Source organism: Carassius carassius, chromosome 2, assembly GCF_963082965.1.
Source record: "Carassius carassius chromosome 2, fCarCar2.1, whole genome shotgun sequence".
Taxonomy (NCBI): domain Eukaryota; kingdom Metazoa; phylum Chordata; class Actinopteri; order Cypriniformes; family Cyprinidae; genus Carassius; species Carassius carassius.
Window position 1 is genome coordinate 4,166,887 of NC_081756.1, and position 22,956 is coordinate 4,189,842.

At 38.9% G+C, this 22,956-nt stretch overlaps 1 protein-coding gene across 9 annotated transcripts in view; it reads left to right on the forward strand.

Annotated features, from left to right (window-relative positions):
- The window catches only part of arhgef11 (Rho guanine nucleotide exchange factor (GEF) 11), a 29,070-nt gene extending 7,196 nt beyond the window's left edge, over positions 1 to 21,874 (forward strand). For 3 of the 9 annotated variants that reach the window (XM_059505808.1, XM_059505811.1, XM_059505813.1), the window contains 29 exons: positions 1,209 to 1,313; positions 2,866 to 2,964; positions 3,046 to 3,088; positions 3,171 to 3,267; positions 4,968 to 5,090; positions 6,274 to 6,297; positions 6,383 to 6,512; positions 6,592 to 6,685; positions 6,812 to 6,841; positions 7,402 to 7,525; positions 7,618 to 7,821; positions 8,788 to 8,835; positions 8,910 to 9,058; positions 10,316 to 10,456; positions 10,663 to 10,739; positions 11,562 to 11,687; positions 11,771 to 11,888; positions 11,975 to 12,153; positions 12,241 to 12,316; positions 13,065 to 13,235; positions 13,354 to 13,435; positions 13,531 to 13,608; positions 13,693 to 13,727; positions 14,473 to 14,628; positions 16,779 to 17,009; positions 17,951 to 18,025; positions 18,514 to 18,824; positions 18,909 to 19,044; positions 20,408 to 21,874. In XM_059505808.1, the coding sequence (XP_059361791.1) occupies positions 1,209 to 1,313; positions 2,866 to 2,964; positions 3,046 to 3,088; positions 3,171 to 3,267; positions 4,968 to 5,090; positions 6,274 to 6,297; positions 6,383 to 6,512; positions 6,592 to 6,685; positions 6,812 to 6,841; positions 7,402 to 7,525; positions 7,618 to 7,821; positions 8,788 to 8,835; positions 8,910 to 9,058; positions 10,316 to 10,456; positions 10,663 to 10,739; positions 11,562 to 11,687; positions 11,771 to 11,888; positions 11,975 to 12,153; positions 12,241 to 12,316; positions 13,065 to 13,235; positions 13,354 to 13,435; positions 13,531 to 13,608; positions 13,693 to 13,727; positions 14,473 to 14,628; positions 16,779 to 17,009; positions 17,951 to 18,025; positions 18,514 to 18,824; positions 18,909 to 19,044; positions 20,408 to 20,466 (3,321 nt within the window). In that variant the 3' untranslated portion in view covers positions 20,467 to 21,874. Of the gene's footprint in view, positions 1 to 1,208; positions 1,314 to 2,865; positions 2,965 to 3,045; positions 3,089 to 3,170; positions 3,268 to 4,967; positions 5,091 to 6,273; positions 6,298 to 6,382; positions 6,513 to 6,591; positions 6,686 to 6,811; positions 6,842 to 7,401; positions 7,526 to 7,617; positions 7,822 to 8,787; positions 8,836 to 8,909; positions 9,059 to 10,315; positions 10,457 to 10,662; positions 10,740 to 11,561; positions 11,688 to 11,770; positions 11,889 to 11,974; positions 12,154 to 12,240; positions 12,317 to 13,064; positions 13,236 to 13,353; positions 13,436 to 13,530; positions 13,609 to 13,692; positions 13,728 to 14,472; positions 14,629 to 16,778; positions 17,010 to 17,649; positions 18,026 to 18,513; positions 18,825 to 18,908; positions 19,045 to 20,407 lie in introns of those variants that run through there. The other 6 variants (XM_059505809.1, XM_059505814.1, XM_059505810.1 and 3 more) reach the window with 6 other exon arrangements.
- Positions 21,875 to 22,956: the final 1,082 nt, after the last annotated feature.

Below are 22,956 nucleotides of genomic sequence, written 5' to 3' on the forward strand. Positions count from 1 at the left end.
TAAACATCCCAAAGTGCCAGTTTGTCGATTATCCTCATAAGAGCAATCTTAAATGATTTATATAAAGTCTAAAATGAACAAAAAGAGTTGTGAGAGAATGAGGGGAGATCAATAGACAGTGTATAAACGGTGAGATCCGCGTGTCTGTCTGCTCTTAAAGGGACAGCAGCCAATAAAGCTTCCTGTCAGTAAAGTTAAAGAACAAAGGGAACAGAGAAAATGACTCGCTGCTCTTGACTAAATAACTTTTGTAGCTTTAATAAGGATTAACTATTTAATTTATAGTTTATGCAGTGCAGACTGCATATAACTTTGATAACTTTATTAAATTTCTGTATATTTCCTAACTGTTAAGACTGGAAGGGCAGGAGTAAACATGACATTTATTATGGGTTTATGTTAGCATTGTTTTAAGTTTACTTAAATTAAAAACTGTTATATTTTTAAAAGCCTAATAATAAATGTAAAAAATAAAAAAAAATCAGTAGCTGTATTAATATCAGTAATACTGGCCTTCATTCATAAAAAGATGCCATTTAAACAAGTATTTAAAATATACTGTCTTTATGTTGTTTCTACATTAATTTGATTAACTGAAATTATTACATTAAAAAATATATTAAAAACGTACAAAAACATTTCTTTTTTTATTGCGATTAATTGCGATTAATCACAGGAAAATGTGTGATTAATCTAGTTAAAGTTTTTAATCGATTGACAGCACTAATATATATATATATATATATATATATATATATATATATATATATATGTATATATATTAGTAATTGAGTCAGTTGTTTTCTCTGAAATAAATATTTTACACATTCATTTGTATTTCATTTCTGAGTAAAACTATGTTAAATATCTCGGCGAGTGAAGTTGAGCGATGCTTATCTGTTGAGATTGTCTCTTTATAACCAAGACCCTTTCGATTTCTTGCTCTTATTTTATTGATCAGAGATTTGGATATGCACAATTATGCAAAGCGTAGTCATCAGAGTTTTTAATTTAATTTTCATATGCATCTTAAATGCATGCATTAAAGACAATCTGGGCTGAGTTTGGAATAGCATACTACTCTTACTGTTTCTGCCATATCTTTAGTGTGCTGTTCCTAATTCAGTGTTTAAATTCATGTCTTAAAGTTGATTTGGTCGACCTTTGGTATAATAGCACATGTAACTCTTCCTCACTGTTCATGACAGACGGACGGGCCGTTTCAGGACATCGAGCTGCTGAAGAGTCGTCCGGCTCACATGACGGTCTTCATGAGATACGTGTTCAGTCAACTACTGGATCCAAACCCGCTGGTCAGCCCTGCTTTCTCATATGATACAGGGGTGTAATAATAATAATAATAATAATAATTAAGCTATTAACCCCTTGAAGCTGTGGCTTACAGTGAATATATAACAGCTAGGGGGCATTGTTAGGCACAAAGGGAAGCTTTTATATATTCACTGCAAACCACAGCTTCAAGGGGATTATTGCTTTTATAAAACGGTTATTCCATATACGTAGTAAGGTTTCACAAAATAAAACCCAGCTAATAAAGTGTAATGCTATTAATAAGAACAGTATTCTTCTGCCAAACAATGTAGTTCCTCAGAAACAGGTGTGGTTCCAACAAAGTGGTTGCCGAGCAACACACCGAAGTAAACAAAGGTGTGTGTTTGTAGAGTAACAGTTTGGAACTTGGCTCAACCAATCAGAATCAAGGATGGAACTCTGTTTAATTAATTGTTACTTTTGATAAGAAACAAAGTCTCATCTTTCAAATAATGTTTTTTTTTTCAGGAAATTCAAAACCTAAATGCTAAATAGTTTTTGATGTGTCCAAAGATCGCTTTATAAACACCTCAGTTTGCGATCATGCCTCACTCTTTACTACTAGTTACAACACAAAATAAACATGAATGAACATATCCTCAAAATCGCTCAATCAGAGTTTCAACTGCGAAAAGACGGCAATAAAACAGTGAAAATAGTCATAAATAGTAGTTGAATTTAAGTTTGGTCTCTGTGGTTAATTGTAACGTTATAGTAATGTAAAAGGGCTACTGTAAGCCAAGGTAGATTTTTATCCCTAAGAAAAGTTTAATTGTAATTAAATTAATTTAAGGAAAGAGCAGTTTGTTCGGTACATCAGTTTAACTCCTTAACTCTCATCACCCTTTTTGAAACATAAACATGAAAGTGCGCTATTTAAAGTTACATTATTATAATTCATGAACACTTTTGAATACAAAGTTGGTCTCTTTCTAAACAAGACAATCAGCAGATTATTGCAAAAGTGAATCATTAAAAAAATAAATGAAAGTATAAAATAAGTTATAGAAGATTAAATTTACTGTAAAGAAATTTTTCTTTTTTTAACTTTATATAAAATATTTATGAAATCGTTTTTTAATCCAGAATTGCTATAAAGTGTTTCAAGTTTGAAATGTTTGAAGTTGATATCTAAAAATGATGATGTTCCTATGCGATTTAGTGTAGGCGTTATACAAAACCTGGCCACCAGGTGACACCCAAAGTTTTTTGAGATGCATTTTTCTGCCACAAACATTTCAATTTCTCTCTCAATATTACTTCTATCACAAATTGAACCACCAAATATGAACTCTTGAGACTCAGACCTTTCCAATAATGTGTATTTTGTCAAGATTATGCTCAGTACACCAGTTTAATATAAAAAAAGCCTTTTTCCCTTCCTGCTGTACCAAACCGTGATGAAAACCGGGGTACCCTCATGTTTGTGTACCGTTACACTCCTAATCTGAAATCTTAAAGGCCAGTCCGGTGAGCATCAGTGGCTGCCTGAGCACAGATGTGTGTGTGACGTGTGTGTTTGTGTTGATGCAGCTGTTTTATCTGTCTGTGGAGGCGTATCTGGGCTCGAGCCCTAAAGACGCCCGATCGCTCGCCCCTCAGATCTGCTCACACTTCCTGGACCCCGATGCGGTGAGTGTCTGATCTACAGTCCAGCAGCGCTGCATCTCTCACTCGCTCTCTGTGTGACTGTTCTTCTGTGATTCGTTTCAGCCTGTGAAGATTAAAGTCCGGGAGGAGATCCTGACAGACATAGGTGAGCTCTCGTGAACAGAAACCCCGTCTGGAGCGGCTGATAGAGCGGTGGTTAACCGTGTGTGTGGTTTGTTGTGGTGTAGAGGGTCGTCTGCACGCTCAGGAGGACATCAGAGGACCTCTGTCTGAGCTCCAGCAGCAGGTGCTCCCAGACATTCAGGAGCAGCTCCAGGACTACAGGTGCGCCTCCAGATTCACTGCACTATTCATAGTGGAGCAGGTTCATCTGACACTGCTCAGGTGGGATGGAACCATTCACTCAACTCACGAATCGATTCATGTTGTTTTTTTATTGGTTTTTTTTTTTACAAAATTTGATTTAAGACGGATTATTAATTAAATGTGAAATTAAAATATAACACTATAATAATACACTAATATAGCACTTGCTTTTTTGTCGGTTTTGATTGCTTCTATTGTCATCATTTGGATAAAAGCGCTTGCTAAATGACAAAATTGAAATATAATGTAAATGTAAATAACACAACTAAATGTACATATTAAAACAAGCCCCAAATCAAATAAATAAGTAACACAAATAAATGAAATCTCTTCATATAAACAAAGGCTTTGTCTGAGCTCTTTCCATCTAAAACGAGAGGCAACCTCTGCAAATCCTGATCCGAACAAAGATGCTGCATACATGCAACATGAGCAGTTATTAATTTAAATCACCAAAAGCAGAATGATTTGACTTCAGCTGTGTGAAACTATACATAAGAAATATCAGCCTGAAACAGAAACAGCAGACGAGCTGAGCGAGACGCAGATTGACTCTCTGCCAGCAGGTGGAGCTTTAAGCATTTCCCTGGTTTCTGTACTTATGAACTTTAACTAGTGACAATAAAGGGCTACTACTACTTAATATGACATACAGATGGACTCCTACCTCTAACTAAATCGTGGTTTGTTTAGCATCTCAACCGATTTTAATCTTCACATATTGGATGTTTTTTTCAACGGTCTTGTGGTTAACCACACACACACACACACACACACACACACACACCGTTGACGGCCGTCTGTGTGCTGCAGGAGTAAGCAGACGATGGGGCTGGGCTCTCTGTAACACACACACACACACACACACACAAACACACACACTGATGTCTGTGTGCTGCAGGAGTAAGCAGACGATGGGGCTGGACTCTCTGTAACACACACACACACACACACACACACACACACTGATGTCTGTGTGCTGCAGGAGTAAGCAGACGATGGGGCTGGACTCTCTGTAACACACACACACACACACACACACACTGATGTCTGGTGTCTGTGTGCTGCAGGAGTAAGCAGACGATGGGGCTGGACTCTCTGTAACACACACACACACACACACACACACTGATGTCTGGTGTCTGTGTGCTGCAGGAGTAAGCAGACGATGGGGCTGGACTCTCTGTAACACACACACACACACACACACACACTGATGTCTGGTGTCTGTGTGCTGCAGGAGTAAGCAGACGATGGGGCTGGGCTCTCTGTAACACACACACACACACACACACACACACACACTGATGTCTGTGTGCTGCAGGAGTAAGCAGACGATGGGGCTGGACTCTCTGTAACACACACACACACACACACACACACACACACACACTGATGTCTGTGTGCTGCAGGAGTAAGCAGACGATGGGGCTGGGCTCTCTGTAACACACACACACACACACACACACACACACACTGATGTCTGTGTGCTGCAGGAGTAAGCAGACGATGGGGCTGGGCTCTCTGTAACACACACACACACACACACACACACACACACTGATGTCTGTGTGCTGCAGGAGTAAGCAGACGATGGGGCTGGACTCTCTGTAACACACACACACACACACACACACACTGATGTCTGTGTGCTGCAGGAGTAAGCAGACGATGGGGCTGGGGTCTCTGTTTGGAGAGGGTGACCTGCAGCAGTTAGATGGAGACCCAGTGAAGGAGCGGACGGTGGTGGACAGACAGGTGCTGGCGCTCTGGGACATCCTGTGAGTGGAGAAGACCTGCACACACACACACACACACTAATGTGTGACGCATCATTGCACCCGAGTTACTGTCTTTATGATATTACATCAGAAATCTGCTTCTCATTACTTTCTTCTTTGGGGAAAAAAAACAATTAATAGCATTGCAATATTTCTGTTCTTTTTTTTTATACTTATTCTTATTAATCAGTTATTAGTATTATTATATTTACTAAAATTAATAAACACTATTACTATAGTAATACATTTATTTATTAGTTTTGACTTTTAAAAGTTGATAGTAACAACATTTTTAATTAAAACATTTCTTTAAAGGTATTATAATGTTTGCTATTATTTTCTTAATTGTATAATATTATATTATGATTATTAAATACTCAAGTTTTATAATACAACTAAACAGTAGCAGTACAACACTGATAATGATAGTAATAGTTATCATTCATTTATATATATATATATATATATATATATATATACTATTGTAGTGATACTTTTGTAATAAGAATGTTTTTATTATTAATATAATAATTTTGTGCAATAAAATAAAACAGTATAGTAGTATTATCACGATAGTAATGCATATGGATAGTATTCCATTTTATAATTTAATAAACTATTATAGTTATGATTATTTTATAGTACAAAGGCATTACAGTAGCAATACAGTTGTTCATTGGTGTAATTTTTATAATTGAATTACTACACTAGTACTGTTACTCTTTAAATACTAATATTAATTTTACTGTTAAGGTTTAATAAGTTAGAATGGGTTTCATTAAAAAAAAAAAAAAAAAAAAAACATGGATCCTCATGTTAAAATTAACTTATCTTAACTATTTCAAATTCTATTTGAAAACACTTCTTGCCAGGGAAAGTGAAGAGAAAAGGCACACATTATACCCCGTCTGGTTAATATGCTGTAAAACCAACGGGAGAATCTACCATAAACCTGCAGCACGGGTTATAAAGCCGTCAGGTGACAGAAATAAACTGAAAGTGAGCTTGCATGAGATACAAAGGTCCCGGGACACGCCTGGACGCGGAGCAGTCACATGACCCACAGACAGGTCACATGACCGCTGTACACACAGCATGAGGCGTCCGTCACGGGACCCTGTCTCTCTTCAGGTGTGTGTCTGTGTAAATCCAGTCATCTAACACCAGCTTCCTCTCCTTACAGCTCCAAACATGAGGAGGACCGAAGGTATGAGCTTCAATCCTGTGGCTAGCGCTGATTTCTGTGATTATATTAGATTGGATGAGGATAGTGACCGTTGTTCTGCTGTCAGCTCTCCGCTAGCGTCTGCGGTTCATCTCTATCTCAGACACTCGGGCATTAAACTCAGAGACTCCAAAGTGTTCCCCGGCTTGATGTCCGAGAAGGAAAAGTGGCTTCCGTTCTTTCCTAAAGCGAAGAAGGTAATGTGTGATGTGCTGTGATTGGAGCAGCTCTGCTTCTGACTGGATCCTCATGATGCGCTTCACATGTCACACACAGCTGAGCAGCGCCAGACGAGAGAAGGACGGAGACGACAAGAAACGCAATCCCATCCTGAAGTACATCGGCAAACCCAGAAGCACGTCCCAGTCCAGTAAACACACACACAGCACGTGTTTGAGTCGTTCAGTGTTTATTTTCTTTTCTTTATTTTAGTTTGAAATGCTGTCGTTTGTATCATTTTCTGTTCATATTTCTCATGGTTCGTTTATTTCTCCAGCGTTCCATGTTCCTTTGTCCCCGGCTGAAGGTACACATCCTTTACTTTGCATCTTCATTTGTTTGCTACTTTTACAGACCTGATGAAATCACTTTCCTGTCTTTTAGTATTTAATAAAAATATTTCATTTATTATTTGTACATTACATAATTTTTGTGTATATATCCATTTTTTATCATATATATATTTTATTATTATTATTATTTTTGATATACAGGATTTTTGCGGGTCTTAAATAGACTTAATTCACCTTTCCATAAATTAATGCTGTAAATGTCTTAAATCAGAGTAGATAGTCTAGAAGGCATTAAATGTTGTATGCATTGCAAAAAAATAAATCATCTTTAGTGCTTTGTCTTGTTTTCTAATTTAAAAATCTATTCGATTTATTTCTTAACATTTCTTTACTTGGTCTTAAAAACTGTATATTTCCCTTCATAAAACCTGCAGAAACCCTCTATATATCTGACTGAATGATTGTATTTGTAGAGCTCAAGGACACAGTGTCACACAATACACAAGTGTGTTGTTCCTGTTATGGGGAAAAAATTGGAGCAGGAATATTAATGACTCTTTATTTGTGTCCACAGTTCGTCCTGGCAGCGTGAGAAACATCATTCAGCAGTTTGAGAATAATTCAGACTCGGTTGAAGAAGGGGATAGTGAGGGACAGACCCTGTCTTCCAGCAGTTTTGGAGAGGACAGCATGGAAAGGTCACAGATGTTATAAACACAGTTACACGTCATCCAAGACGTGCAGCTTTAATGAGTTGATGCTGATGGCGCTGGTTTATTCTCCTCCTCAGTCCGACCATATCGGTGCGATTGGCTCGCAGCGAGTCTCTGAAGGCTCAGGGGGAGGGGCGTCGGCGAGGAGGCGGGGCGGGGGCGGAGTCTGTCCCTCGTTCTCGTAGTGATGTGGACATGGAGGACGTTGAGGAGAGGGAGGGGCCTGGACTGAGGCTGTTACATCACAGCGCTTCGTCTTCAGCCTCCAGCAGCTCGGCACGGTACACACACACACACACACACACGGGACACAAATACAGCTAGGGCTGCAGCCATCCAAAACAAACTGCATGTTATGAACACACACTGTATGATTAATATACCTCTGTGCTACACATTAATGGTAAAAAAGCATTATAAAGCACAGTTTAAACAGTCAGTTTAATTCCCCATATTAAAAATGGAAATAATAATGGAGGCGGTAAAGAAAAACACAAACTAAAAGTGTTAAAAGATGGGAGGAACATTCTGCATCATTTTACTATCTGTCAGGTGCTAGCTTCATGTCTCAGTGGCTTGTTTTGTTTTGCCCATATTTAAAAAAGGCAGATAGGGATAGATTCCATTTACACTGTTAAAATTGCCATTATTTGCAATAAATTGTATAAAATCTCACTGTTATCTGCACCGCAGTATTGTAGTACATTATAAAACAGTATGCAGTAATAACGTATTGAGGGAAAATTATAATTTTAATTCAAATTATTAAATGGGTGCCACCTTATTGGAACTATAAAGCCCTCTCTACATCTAACCTAACCTTACCTGATACTTTATTTTCAACTGTTTGATTATTTCCTTAATTTTTACTGAAAAGAAATGCATTTCAATGTGATATGAGATTTGAAAAGGGAGAGGAAAAAAAGTGGATTCGAACCCGGGCCAATCGCGTCAAAAAGACTACGGTGTACGCTAGCATCTACGCCACTGAAGCTAATGATTGTTGGCCATCTTTAATAGTGTTGACCCTCCCTTTCACACGTTTGTGGGAGGAGCAAGTGTAAATAGACCATCCATTAAAATAACGTCTAAATATCGGCCGATATATCGGTCGACCACTATTTTCATTAGCGATTTTTATCGATTAGTTGTTGCAGCCCAAGCAACATTCAATAAATAAATCCATTAAATTAAATTACATTTTCTTTTGTGTTGAGTTTCTAACTTTATTAGTATTGTTCTTTCAGATCACTGGAGAACCCGACGCCGCCGTACACGCCTCGCTCTCAGCGCAGGTGAGGTTTATCTGCTCTCGCTCTGCTCTGGTCTGTCTCTGCTCGTGCGTCTCACTCTCTCTCTCCGTCCTCAGGATGGTGGACGCTCCGGTGGCTCTGTTACCGGACGCTCCGGCCCTGGACGAGGACGTGGTTGACTCACACAACTGGCAGGAGACGGTGGAGCCACACGTCCTGACGTCTCTCAGCTCACGAGAGATCGACCGACAGGCCGTCATCTACGGTATACACTTACACAGACACACACTGAAGTCAGGTCTCATCACACACGGTTGCCTGAGCAAAGGCAGGAGACTTGGAAACCTGTTTGAAAACAGTCATTTTGTGGTTACAGTTTGTGGTACAGAAACGACTCGCTTCTATTTAAACATCTGCTTTAAAAGAAACATTTCTAAAATAAATATTTCCGGTTCAGTTCAACTTTACAGCATCTGTGACACGACGTCAGTCACTGCAGCTCATTTTAAGACACTTATAATGGGAAATATTACAGTAAGCACTGATTTAAAGTACCGAGGCATCCTAGGTGTATATGACTTTCTTCTTTCAGACGAATCCAGTCGGAGTTATATTAAAAACGGTCTTTGATCTTTCAAGCTGTTTCATGATGGGTGTTGCATTCCTTCAGTCAAAAAAGAAGAGAAATAAAAAGCACCCTTCTGTAAAGATGTTTTTAAAAAAAGTCTCACTTTTTCCCGGGTGAACAAATGCCTCCTGTAGCAAATTTATGCATTTTTGTAAGAAAAATGTCCACATTCAAATCACTTTAATCTAGTTGGTGTTCACTGCTGTAAACGAAGCAGTTTAAGACTAGGTTGCTGTTGGGAGAGGTGTTAGTGCGGCCAGCAGGGGGCAGGATTGTGAAGCGCTTTATAATATCACATCAACTATCAACAGTTTAATACACTGACTGTGTGTCTGCCACACACTGGACATCTTTAATAAGTGATATTAAGCATGTAAATATGTCATTAGGAATATTAACTGTCCGTTTACAGTGTGAAATCTCAGTGCATGACTTCCTCCAAGTAATAACCAGCTCAGGGTGAAGCATGAACAGTGTAATACGAGAGAGCAGGGTTGTGTTTCATCAGATCCGTCAGGCGTCTGTGTGTCTGTAATGAGCAGTGTTTCTCCTCAGGACGGAGAAATGAGCTTCCTGACAATCTCAGACACGCTGGAGATGTTTAGTTTGTTTTAAGATGATACGTCTGTGAAAATTAATATAATGATTTCACATAGCCTCGAGCCTCAGACTTCAGTGGGTTTATGGGTTATATGGAAGAACATGAACAATTTTAAGAAGATGTAACCCAAATCTCAGGATGTTTTGAGACGCACTCAGCACGGACCGTGAGAACAAACTCAGACAGATCTGAGGAGATTACACTGTCAGAGCCTCGTCAGGTTTGGTGTGTTTTACGTGGAGCCTAGTTAAACATCTTTAACTGTAGCTCAGTGGTTTAACGCTGTTCTGCAGAGCTGTTCACCACGGAGGCGTCTCACCTGCGGACGCTCAGGGTCCTGGACCAGGTGTTTTATCAGAAGATGCAGAGCGTCCTCAGTCCTGAAGAGCTGTCCTGCATCTTCCTGAACCTGCGGCACGTCTACGAGCTCCACGGTCAGTGCTGGTTAAACACAGAGACACTGGGATCGGTTTCTACTGTTGTGTTTGTGCTGAATGCTGTATATTTTGTCTTGTAAGACACTTGTATTCATGCAGGATGGACATGAGACTTAACAAACCTATGAACTGAATGCAGTGCTCTGATGAATGCATGCATGTAGATGTAATACTCGAGGTCTGATGATGTTTTTCTATCCCAGCGAGCTTATGTGAGGCCATGAAGAAGCGCAGGGAATCGCCGGTCGTTCAGGGCATCGGAGACATCATGCTGGCTAGAGTGAGTGCCTCGCTCCTCTTGTCTTAGATGAGTTCAAGGAAAAGGTCATCAAAAAAAATGACATTTTCTGTAAATCTGCTCTCTCTTGGGCCTTCCAAGATGTTTGTTTCTTCATCAGGTTTGGAGAAATGTAGCATTGCATCAGTGTCTCATCAATGGATGCTCTGCAGTGAATGGGTGCCGTCAGAATGAGAGTCCAAACAGCTGATAAAAACATCACAATAATCCACAGCTCTCCAGTCCATCAGTTAATGCCTTCAGAAGACAAAAGCTGCAACAGATCCATTATTAAGTTTTTAACCTTAAACTGCAGCTTCCATAATAACGCTTCCTCTCTTGAAAAGTCATTGTCTGAATCAGGAGAGAAATCTGCACAGATCAAGCCACGTTTACAAGCCAACACAGATAAAGAACTTTTATACTGGAGGAAGCATTATTATGAAGTATAATATCAGCCTTAAACAATTAATTTGGTTAAACGCATCTCGATTATGGATTTGTTTCTCATAAACATGCAGTTTTTCACTTCTCAAGACATTAATTGATGCACTGCATTACTTGTGGATTATTGTGATGTTTTTATCAGCTGTTTGGACTCTCATTCTGACGGCACCCATTCACTGCAGAGCATCCTGAACAAGTGATGCAATGCTACATTTCTCCAAATCTGATGCAGAAACAAACTCGTCCTAATCTTAGATGGCTTGAGGGAGAGGAAACTGTCAGAAATTTTTATTTTTGGGTGAGCTGTTCCTTCAAAAGTGATGGTTTTGCTGTGTGTGTGTGTGTGTGTGTGTGTGTGTGTGTGTGTGTGTGCTGCAGCTGGAGGGAGAGGCTGGAGATCAGTTCGAGGAGCAGGTGTCTCATCTGTGCAGTCAGCAGAGTCAAGCGCTGGAGCTCATCAAGAGCAAACAGCGTAAAGACCCTCGCTTCGCTCACCTCATACAGGTAAGGCCTGCTCCACGGCCCTGTGCTGCTGCTCCAGCCGCCCGTGACTCGTGTGTGTGTGTGTGTGTGTGTGTGTGTGGCAGGAGTGTGAGGCCAGTCCTCACTGCCGCAGGTTACAGCTGAAGGACCTGCTGGTGGCTGAGATGCAGCGCTTGACTAAATACCCTCTTCTGCTGGACAACATCATCAAACACAGCGAGAGTGAGTCGACACACACACACGTCAGGAGCAGGAGAACGTGAAAAGACTCGCACTAATCTTCCTATGTGTGTTATATCTGTGTGCAGCGTCGTCTCCGGACCTGCCGCTGCTTCAGAGAGCTCAGGCCCGCTGTCGTGGTATACTGCAGGCGGTCAATGAGGTGGTCAGAGAGACAGAGCACCGGCATCGGCTCGGACAGTACCAGCGCAGGCTGGACCTGACGCCTCTGGAGCGGCTGGCCAATCCCCTCGCAGCACAGTTCAAGGTAAGAGCGGTTCTCAGTGCTCCACGAGCCCCATCCCATCACTCACTCACAGTCAGTGAGATCTTCATGCTGTCGCTTCTCTCTCAGAGCCTGGATCTCACCACGAAGAGGATGATCCACGAGGGGTCGCTCACCTGGAGGGTCAGCAAGGACAAGGCCATCGGTACAGATGTGTGACGCACACAGACACAGCAGAACAGAAACAAAATTAAACTAACTCAAAATCACCCTTTACCATAGTGTCTGCTAAGATGCATTACTCCATATAGGAGCTTTTGGTACAATCCAGTAATGCACATATTGATTTGCTTTAAGAGTAAAAATGATATTTGTTAGGATTAGTTATTATTTGCTTCTTTAGCCCTTAGCACATATCACATGCCTGATTATTATATTATATAAATTATATTGTATTATATTAAAAAGAAAATATTTGATTGTTAAATTTTAATTAAATGTAATATTAAATACATTTTCTGAATATAATTTAATTATTTTAATATTTTCTTTTTAAGTTTTTTAAATGTACATTTTATTTAAATAATATAATATATTTTTTTAGTTTTTATTAGTGTAGGCAATGCTTTAGTAATTTTGTGGGTTTTTCTTTTTTTTTAAGGTATTTGTTTTATTAATTTTATTAATAAAATCTATTGATTATGAATACATAATTAGTAGTTTAACAATTCATTTTTATTGATAAAATCTCTGTTTCAGGGGTATTTATTTTAGTACATCAAGTGTTGCCTTGGGAAAAAGCTGAAATAAAATAAGTTGTTTCTCATATTTTATTTCAGTTAACATTTATTTTAAGGAAAGTGTTTAATGGTTTGAGTTAAGTGTAATAGCACATATCTGAGCTCAGAGCTTGTAGACGTGAGATAACGTGTGTGATGTTTGGGCCGTCCCAGAGGTGCAGGCGCTGCTGCTCTCAGATCTGCTGGTGCTCCTTCAGAGGGGTGCAGACGAGCGCCTCGTCCTGCGCTGTCCGTCACGCTCGCTGGGCGGAGCTCCAGACCTCAAGATCCCCTTCTGCCCAATCCTGCGCCTCGACTCCGCCCTCGTCCGATTGGTTGCCACCGGTGAGAGTGGAATCTTCATGAGCTTCTTCATGTTTTACGCTCACTGAGTGTAACTCTGAATCTTCTCAATACACCCTTATTATTTAAAGTATTTGATGAACTTATTTCCGTCTTGCAGACAATAAAGCGCTGTACGTGATCAGCACGTCTGAGAGTCAGATCTACGAGCTGGTGGCCGGGACGTCGTCAGAGAAGAACACGTGAGTCTCCGCTCGGCCCTCATTGGCTGCTCATGTGATTGACAGGATTGCAGCCAATCAGGGAGCTTTATTTATTCCTTCATGTTTCCTCACAGTTGGAAAGATCTTCTGGAGAAGACGATCGCTGCTGCCAGTCTAAGAGCAGGATCGAGCAAACAAGGATCGCCACCGCCGTACGTCACACCATCAGCACACAAACACTGACATACACACATATCAACACTAGATCTGATGAACTCACGTCTGCTCTGTTTCAGGTCCTCAGGTGCGCGCTCATCTGCCAATGCTTTAGGTGAGAGCAGTGTGTGAAGTGTGTGTTGTAACTGCCAAAATCAGGAAATTGAAAATATAATGCCAGCATATATACTACCATTCAAATGTTTGCTATCGAGGAAGCATTAAATTTATCAAGTGACATTTATAACACTGTATGTTTCAAATTAATGCTGCTCTTTTAAATGTTCTATTCATTAAAAAATATTGGATGCTCAAATACAATGCATCACCATTTCCACAGAAATGAGAATCAGTGCGTTTTCAACACTGATGATGATCAGAAATGTTTGTTGAGCAGCAAATCAGTATGTTAGAATGATTTCTGAAGATCATGTGACTCTGAAGACTGTGGTCGACCGATATATCGACCGATATTTGTCATTTTTCAAATAATGGCATCAGCCGATAACTTTTTCTGCTTGGGCGACGTGTTCGAGGTGGGATTTTATTTTGACCGAGCTGAGAGCGGAGGTGCCAGACACTTTCGAACAGTAGTACATAATGCAATTTAATACATTCAATAAAAACAACCAATTCCACATGTGCAAATCTGCTGAAATTAAGTTATTTTACATTCAGTTATTCAGTCAAAAGGCTGAAGATTTTAGACACAAGTGATTTTCTTGGAAAGTGCACATTAATCTGAAGGTGTTTGTAATATTTCATGCAGTAATTAGCACAGCTAAGCTCAGACGTTTCCTGTGCTGTTTGATGTAAAATGCCTCAGAGGGTCATGACATGATTTCCCCCGTGTCTGTCAGATGTGCTGGAGTCGTCCGTGTCTCTGGAGCAGGATTCTGTCAGTGATGATGAAGCCGCTCTCACACCGACAGACGGATCGGACACACAACATCATCAGGATGGAGACGGGTTCCCCCAAACCAAAGCTGCTGTCGCCGAAGCTGCTCTCCAGGACGGTGAGCCGTGTTCGCTTCGGAGTTTATCGTAAATTTCATTGTCAAATTTAATGGTACAAGAAAGTCTTAATTATGATTTCAGCAGGTTTTAAATTTGAGGACAGGAAGATGAGAATTATTATGGCTTAATGTGTGATTTCATGAAATAAACATGAGTGCTGCACATTTCAAAGTCAGGGAAAACCGCTGTGTTCACTAAATGTCTGCTGTTCCAAACGCGCCACCTGCTGATAGAGAATGGACTTGCCTTTTCAGTATTTGTTCAGACCGATTGAAAATCAATGTTTTTTAATTAATATAATAATTGATACTTTGATTAATTTTCTTATTAATGGTTTAAAGGCTGAAATGTTAAGTTTATAACACCTGTAGTTTGAAAACTTGCGTATCTGAACTATAAATCATGCTTTACAGTTTAAACGCACAGTATGGAATTTTTGGCCACCAGGGGTCATCAATCAAAATAATAACATAAGACGTACTTTGATGACGTCGGGAAAGAGCGTAGGCTCATGGGAGTTGTTGTTCATTGGAACACGCGCTCTGTCGCTCCCCACATTCCTCACTCATTTTAACTGAGGCCGGCGACACACTGGATGCGTGGCGCAAGCGTCTCAGCTGCGTGGCGTGTCAGTTTAATTCGGCTCCCATGTTAATAGGTTAGAGCTTGCAGACTGCCTGCGTGAGACGCGTGTCTCAGGCGCGGCTCAAGGCGCGCGGAAAACGCGTGCTTGCTAGAAATAGAACCGACGCCTATTTTTCACGCGACACGCACGCGTGTTGGAAGCGTTTCCAGGCAAAATATGTTTATATGTAATTTTGTACACAAATACATATTATTTCATGACATTTTGATGTTTGAAGTCTATAGGTTGACATAAATTCAGATATAAATGTAATTTAAACAATAAATAAATAATTATCGATTTTCAAATATTGCACCTGTCAAACATCGTCTATTTTGCCGTCAATACTGTTGACGGTGTCCTTTATCAGTAGGCTTTATATTTATGTTCAACATGAAGTATAGATATTGTTGTCATGAAGACAAGAGCCTGGTCTGTCAGCGGTCTCCCTTCACCTACAGCAGCAGCAGCAGCCTAGTATTTTGACAATCACGTCTTTTCGAACGGAGAGATATATGAATTATCAGACCCCTATCAAATCAATATTCCATCTAGCTTGTAGTAATATATGTGTAAAACACAATATATGTTATAAAAGCTACTTTATCCAGCTAGATATAGAACACATGTAGATTTACATTATACTCTACATGAGAGCTAGTCCGTCTGCGTTTTACACAAGACATCATCGTTTCACAAAATATACAGATAGATACAGTTAGCTGAATGGATGCATACCTGTTTATTAGAATGCAAGCATCTCTCTGTAGTTTCAGCTTGTCACGAAGCTCTCTCTATCTTGGAAATGCAACTCCAATATTTACCCGTGTCTTGTTTGTTCTCTTGTTATTACAATTACATATTGCGCCTTTAATATGTAACTATACACATTGCCATACTCCACTCATATGGTATTGATTTTATTTGTGCAGGTCTTAGAAATAGTGTTAAAAAGTGTTAAATTTGAAACGCTTGTATGTCAATCTGAAATTGAGTGAGCCCTGAATCAAATCTTTTCATCTAAAGCAAGTTTTTGTCTGAAGGAAACATTAAATGGGTTTCTAAATGGATCTTTTATGCTGTTTCAACTTGTTTCTCGCCATGAAAAGAGCCAAGAAAGCTGGACCCAAACACCTGTTAAATAAATAATAAATAAAAAATAAATTATTAATAATTAAATAAATGTTGACACAAAAACTATTATAAATATATATTTTTAACCGAAATAAAGCTTAAAGTACTAAATGTACATATTAAGCGGAAATGTTGTTTTGCCAACTAACTTAAAATAAGTTGAAGTACTGAAATGACTAGAACTGAAAAATATATTAAAGCTAAATTATTTTAAAAAAGGACTAATTGTAAAACACTTGATGAGAGGAGTTATAATAGTTTTGTGAAGTCCATCCAAAAGTCAGTACAAACTATTTTGCACATATATCTGATAAAAAAAACACACAACACAGTTCAGCTCTTCAATATCTTGTTTACTGGCAACTTACAATGTTTTTCTTGTTTTCTCAGTGGAAACCCTCCGGCAGCTGATCTTCAGAGACCTTGAGGATGGGTGGAGTCAGGATTCAGATGACACGCCCACAAATGAGACGGCCAATGAAAGGAGTCCTTTGACCGACGGAGCGGGGGCGGAGTTCTCTGATCCCGCCCCCAGTGAGAGGCCCAGCCAAGGGGGGGAGGAGTCTGTAGAAGCTCCGCCTGTAGAGGTGCTGCAGTCGCCCATTAAGGTGGTGAGGAAAGGTAAACACAGCGCACCATATTACATGATGATCATAGTTCTGCAGCAAAATACCATACAGTGATTAAAATCATATTTATCATCCAGTGTTTAGATTTAAAGGCATAGTTCACCCAAAAATTTGAATTACCCCATGATTTACTCACCCTCAAGCCATCCTAGGTGTGTATGACATTCCTCTTTCAGACAATTCCACTAGGAGTTTTATGTAAAAAAAATGCCCTGGCTCTTCCAAGCTACATTATGGCAGTGAATGGGTGTTATTTTTCAATGGTCCAAAAGACGTCAAATAAAGCGCATCCATCTATAGTATAAGCACCTCACACAGCTCCGGTTTGTTTACAGGAGTTTGTTTACACTTAAACTATGGATGGATGCGCTTTATTTGATGTCTTTTGGACGATTGAAAAATAACACCCATTCACTTCCATTATAAAGTTTGGAAGAGCCAGAGTGTTTTTTAATATAACTCATATTGGATTCATCTGAAAGAAGAAAATCATACACCCCTAGGATGGCCTGAGTGTGAGTTAATCATGGGTTAATTTTTATTTTTAGGTGAACTGTCCCTTTAAATATTCATTTCAGCTTTATTTTGAATAATGAAAATGTTTTTTGATTTCTCTCTCTCTCTATTTTCAGAGAATTGAAGCGTTTGTCTCCTCTCTCCTCTGTCTCTGTCTGTCTCTCTGCATGTGCTCAGATCTCACTGTGATGAAGCTTATGTGATTTAATACTTCTCTCATCTCTCTTTCTCTCTCTCTCTGCTACTTCTCAACAACACACACTTTCTCTCTCTCTTTCTCTCTCCCATGTACTGCTGCTGTGGTTTCTTTTATTTGTCTGTTTTCTAACTACACGCACACTTCTTTCTGCACTCCTCTCTCTCACACACACACACACACACACACACACACGTCCTCTCGCTGTCTTTCACACACAGTTGTGGGTGCGGGCTGTTCTCTTCCTGATGACATCACCGATGATGTCACTGCTGGCCAGTCCTCTCGGGACGGAGGTGGGGCTAATGTTTATCATGTAATACTCCTGACAGATGCATTCTGGGCCGGTTTCCTGCAAACAATTGTGACTGGTCTCTAACTTCGTGGCTTGTTTTCAGTCTCGGCCGACTGTGAAATATTGAGAAATACTGTGAAATTTTAATGAAATTATTTTATTAGGTTTGACTAGTAGTCGACTAATGTTTTTCATACATTAAATGATATATATGTTAGGGCTGGGCAATATGGCCTAAAAAATAATCTCGTAATTCTTTGACTGAAATGCCATATATGGTATTTGTATAAAAAAAATAATAATTATTATTTTTTTTTCAGTTTGAGTAATTTTACAGGCACCATTTCTAATTAACATTTACTCTGTTTTCAGCTGATATTAAGATTCAGTTTTATAAATTTCTATCAATATTATTTTTCTCCACTTTATTCCAGTTTGATTTCTTTGTACGTTTGTGTTTTAAGTGTTTTGTTGCTGTGCTGCTTCCAGGGAACATGTTTTATCTGGTCATGCCCAAAGAGGCGTCCAGCGCTCTCTCAGACGAGAGCAGCACAGACGAGCTCAAAGACTCTGACGCGTCTCACAGCATCCATCAGACTCCGGACACGTCCTTCATCAACGAGGAAGAGGAGCAGGAGACGCCCTGTCTCTCTCCAGCTGACCAATCACTGACCGAGACCCTGAGTCACAGGGACAGACCCGGCCAATCACCACCGAGCCTCCAGCGTCATGTGATCAGAAACGTGGACGAGATCTTCAGCACCATGGAGGAGTTGATGAGGAAACTGCAGCACCTGCGGGTAACACACACACACACACTGTACGGTCCTTCTGTTGTCTGTTTGTGTGTTTCTATATCTGTATCTCTCTATCTGATATTGCAGGACATTGAAGCTGATCACTATAAACTCCTGAAGAAGTTAAGAAAGCCCCTTCCTGTGGATAAAATGTCCAGTGATTTTGTCTACAAGTCTCCCACAGCGGCCCGAATGCCGTCACTGGACCGCGGAGCTGGAGACGGTGAGGAGAACAGCCTCAAAACTGATGTTTAAAGGCCTTTTCACACTGAACGTGAAAATTCAGCGCGATAACGGTTTGAATCAAACATTAGATCCCTGCTCACACCAGGCATGATCAAAGATTTATTTTTTCAAACCCGTGTTGATTTTTTTTCCCCTGTAGGCATTCAATCCATTATAAAACATACAAAGAGTGCATGTCGGACAATTATAGAACCATTTTTAAACAAATGCATTAATTATAACATACATGTGGCTAATTATACCTCTATTTCTATTTTAAGATATATTCTTGTATATAGATAGTTTGTGTTTCTGGTGTGGAAACAAACTTTATTTGTCTTAATTTATTGTTGGTGAGCAGCAGATGATGTTAAATCCATACAAGCTATGGGTCAAAGGTTTGGGATCAGTAAGACTTGTAATGTTTTTAAAGAAGTCTCATCTGCTCATCAAGGCTGCATTTGATCAAAAATACAGAAAAAAACTGTAATATTTGCAAAATGTTATTACAATATAAAATAATGGTTTCTGTTTAAATATCCTTTAATATAGAATTTATTTCTGCTATGCAAAGCTGAATTTCCATCATCAGTACTGCAGTATAAAGTGTCACATGATCCTTCAGAAATCATTGTATTATGATGATTTAATATTAGATTTATCCATGTTGGCTGCATTTGTGCTTCCAATTTTTTTTTCAGGATTCTTTGATGAATTAAAATTTAAAAAAGAACAGCATTTATTCAAAATGAAATTTAACACATCCTTGCTGAATAACAGTGAAAAGAATTCACTGAACCCAATCTTTTGAACGGTAGCGTATATTGATTATTTGAAATAAATGTTTTTTTCTTTTTATTCATCAAAGAATCCTGAAAAAAAGTATTACAGCTTCCAAATAAATATTAAGCAACACAACAGTTTCAACAGTGATAATAAATCAGCATATTATCATGATTTCTTCAGATCATCTGACACTGCAGTCTGAAGTAATGAAGCTGAAAATTCTGATTTTAATGTATATAAAATTTAAAAAAAAATTATATTACATAATAATATTTCACAATATACATTTTTTTCTGTATTTTTGATCAAATAAACGCAGCATTGATGAGCAGAAGAAACCCCTGTAATAAAACATTAAAAATCGTTGTGATCTCAAAAAAAAAAAAAAAAAAAGGATTGTTAAAGTGTGAATTGGCAGAAAGCGATCAAGCGTTTCGCACTCAGTGTGAATCAGCCTTAAGAGTTAAGTGCAGTTTTTAATGCACTTTAGCATGTTTAAATCAATTTCCCAGAGCAAAAAAATGTTCATAAAGTCTGCAGATTCTGTGTTTAATATTTCTGTGTTGTTCGTTCAGGTAAAGAGGGCGTCTCGACAGAACGAGCTCAGCCCGAAATCCAGTCCACTGGTTTCTGATGGTTTACACTGGACCTGAAAGAGGACTTTCATCTCACACACACAGACTCGCGCAAACACACACACCGCACTCTATGATGTAGCCCCTTCCCAGCATGCCTTGCGCCTGGAAGCACCATCCAGGCTAAATTATGTGTTGTTTGTGTCAATCAGAAATTTGTGTCTGGGGACGGACGACACTTCGGCCAGCGCTGAGAAAAGAAAGGACGAAAAAGAAAGTGAGGATTGAAGTAGCGCATTCGAAAGGGAGAATGAGATGTTTTTGCCGAAGAACGAAATCGTGAAGAGATGCGCGAAGAACAGGAAAAATGCAAGTGGAAAGTGTAATAGTGCGGCTAAAGACATGACTCTGTCCTATGAAGGAAACCGAGCACTTTACCTGCTGTTCGTCTGTTCCTCGTCAGGAAACTCTTGAATCCAAACGGGCGACGTTTTGTCCGCATATATCGCGAGTCGCGTCTGTTTAGGGATAAACTGCGTTGACAGATTCAGGTTCTTTTGCACTGGGACCCCTGTGGAAATACACATGGGTGGGAGGAATAAGGACTTCTCATGAAATTACTGTTCGTTCGTTAATATCGTAGCTTGTTTTTCATTGCGTAACACTATGCGAAGAAAAAAAAAAGGAAGGAAAACGAAAAAAGATGGTTTTATTTTGAAGATTTGTGCTCCAATATTAAACGAACGTACGTTTGTTCGGTTTCTACGCACAGTTTAACACTATCGCACAGTTCGTAACTGGACTCCTGTTTGTATCGCAACGGAAAAAAGGGGCGTGTCTGTGAATTCTGACATCATGTCATGTGACCTGCAAGCTGACACATCTGTATTACGTGTAAATACTGTGAACTTTTGTCGCTCTTTGTTTGCGGTAGTTCATTCGTAGCTCAACGGGTGCTTGAAACACAAATGAAGGGATTGGGAACTCTAACAAAATAAAAAATTACGCGACTTTGCGTTTGAAACACAAGCGTCTTTATAAGTATTTAACTTGTACACCTAACCTGCCAAAGGAGGATTGTTACCTCACCTCCTTTAAAGTTTGTTTCTCTTTCTTATTTTTTATTTTAATTGTTTTTGCGAGTTTATGTGTGAGTGCAGAACGTGTTTAACACGGATTGAATTCGGCGACGGTTGCTTGTACCGATAACTACTGTTAACTCAGGTGGAGAAATGTAGACGTGATTTCTCTCGTTAGCTTTAACTCTTTCCCATCGTGACTTTGGTTCTTCGTTTCATTCCTTCATCGTTCTACATTAATTCATGCGGATTGACTATTTTTACGCTGCACAACGAAGAAACCCATACTCGTGCGAACTACTGAACGTAAAGGTTTGTTTTTATTTTTATTGACATTGACTCATGTAATATAGTTGACGGCCTGTTTTATGTGTTCATTTTCTGTAAAGCTCTAGTCATTTCTTTAATTTTTTTTTTTTTTTGTAGATACGACAAACGAAAAGATGTGTAAATTATTTTCTCTTCCTCTTTTTAAAAATGGCGCGATTGTTAGATGCACAGAAGGAAAATGGAAACCCATGTTAAAACTCATTTGTTTTGTGGAATTAAAAATGTAAAAAAAAAACAAAAAAAAAACAATAAAAATAAATTGTGCAGTGTGTTTTTTGGTGGTGAATTTTAAGAGGTTTCTGGTATTCAAAACCTGTCCGGACCGATTTTCTTCTCACATTCCAGTAACTTTATCTCTTAATGGGGAATGAAAGGCTGCTTTGGAATTTGATATTGCTTTTGAAAACAGATTGAAAGCATGAAAATTGATATCCGTCAATATTGTTGTGACCACTAATGAGATATAGCATGAAAACTTAGCATTTCAGAAGCATTATTTTTTCTTTTCGTTTTTTTTTTTTTTTTTTTATTTTTTTTTTTTTGATAAAGGTTAGTACAGGAATGCAGTTTCTATTAAATTTTCTTGTTTTCCATTTTTGGTGTATGGATATTTTATATAGTATTATTTTTTAAAAGGCTTATGTCAAGACTGGAATTATTTGAGGATTAATTGATATTTTTGAACGGATTTGTTCTCAGGAAGAGAGTCATAAATGTCAGATCAGGGCAAGCCATCGCTTGTTTTATTACAACCTGTAATTTTATACCGTGAATTAATTACTATTTCAGTTGGCCAAAGCACACTTTATATGTTACCTTTTAGATTTTTGCTCTTTCGAGAATCACATTTTGCTTAATTTGTGAAGCTGCTGTTTATATTCTGCTGAGAAGTCTGTGACAGCCCATTATAGGAATAGTATGTTAAATTCATAGAATATATATATACAGTCTACAAATAGCAAAACAATTGACTGGTCAAATCTCGGAGATTTCAAAAGTAAACAAACCCATTTGTTCAAACAAATAACAAATTCTAAATAAAGTTCCAAAAGTGAGGTCATTCCTACATGTTTTCCCAGTAATCTCAGTAATTAATGTGGTTCCCATGACTAAAGTATAGTGTGTGTGTGTGTGTGTGTG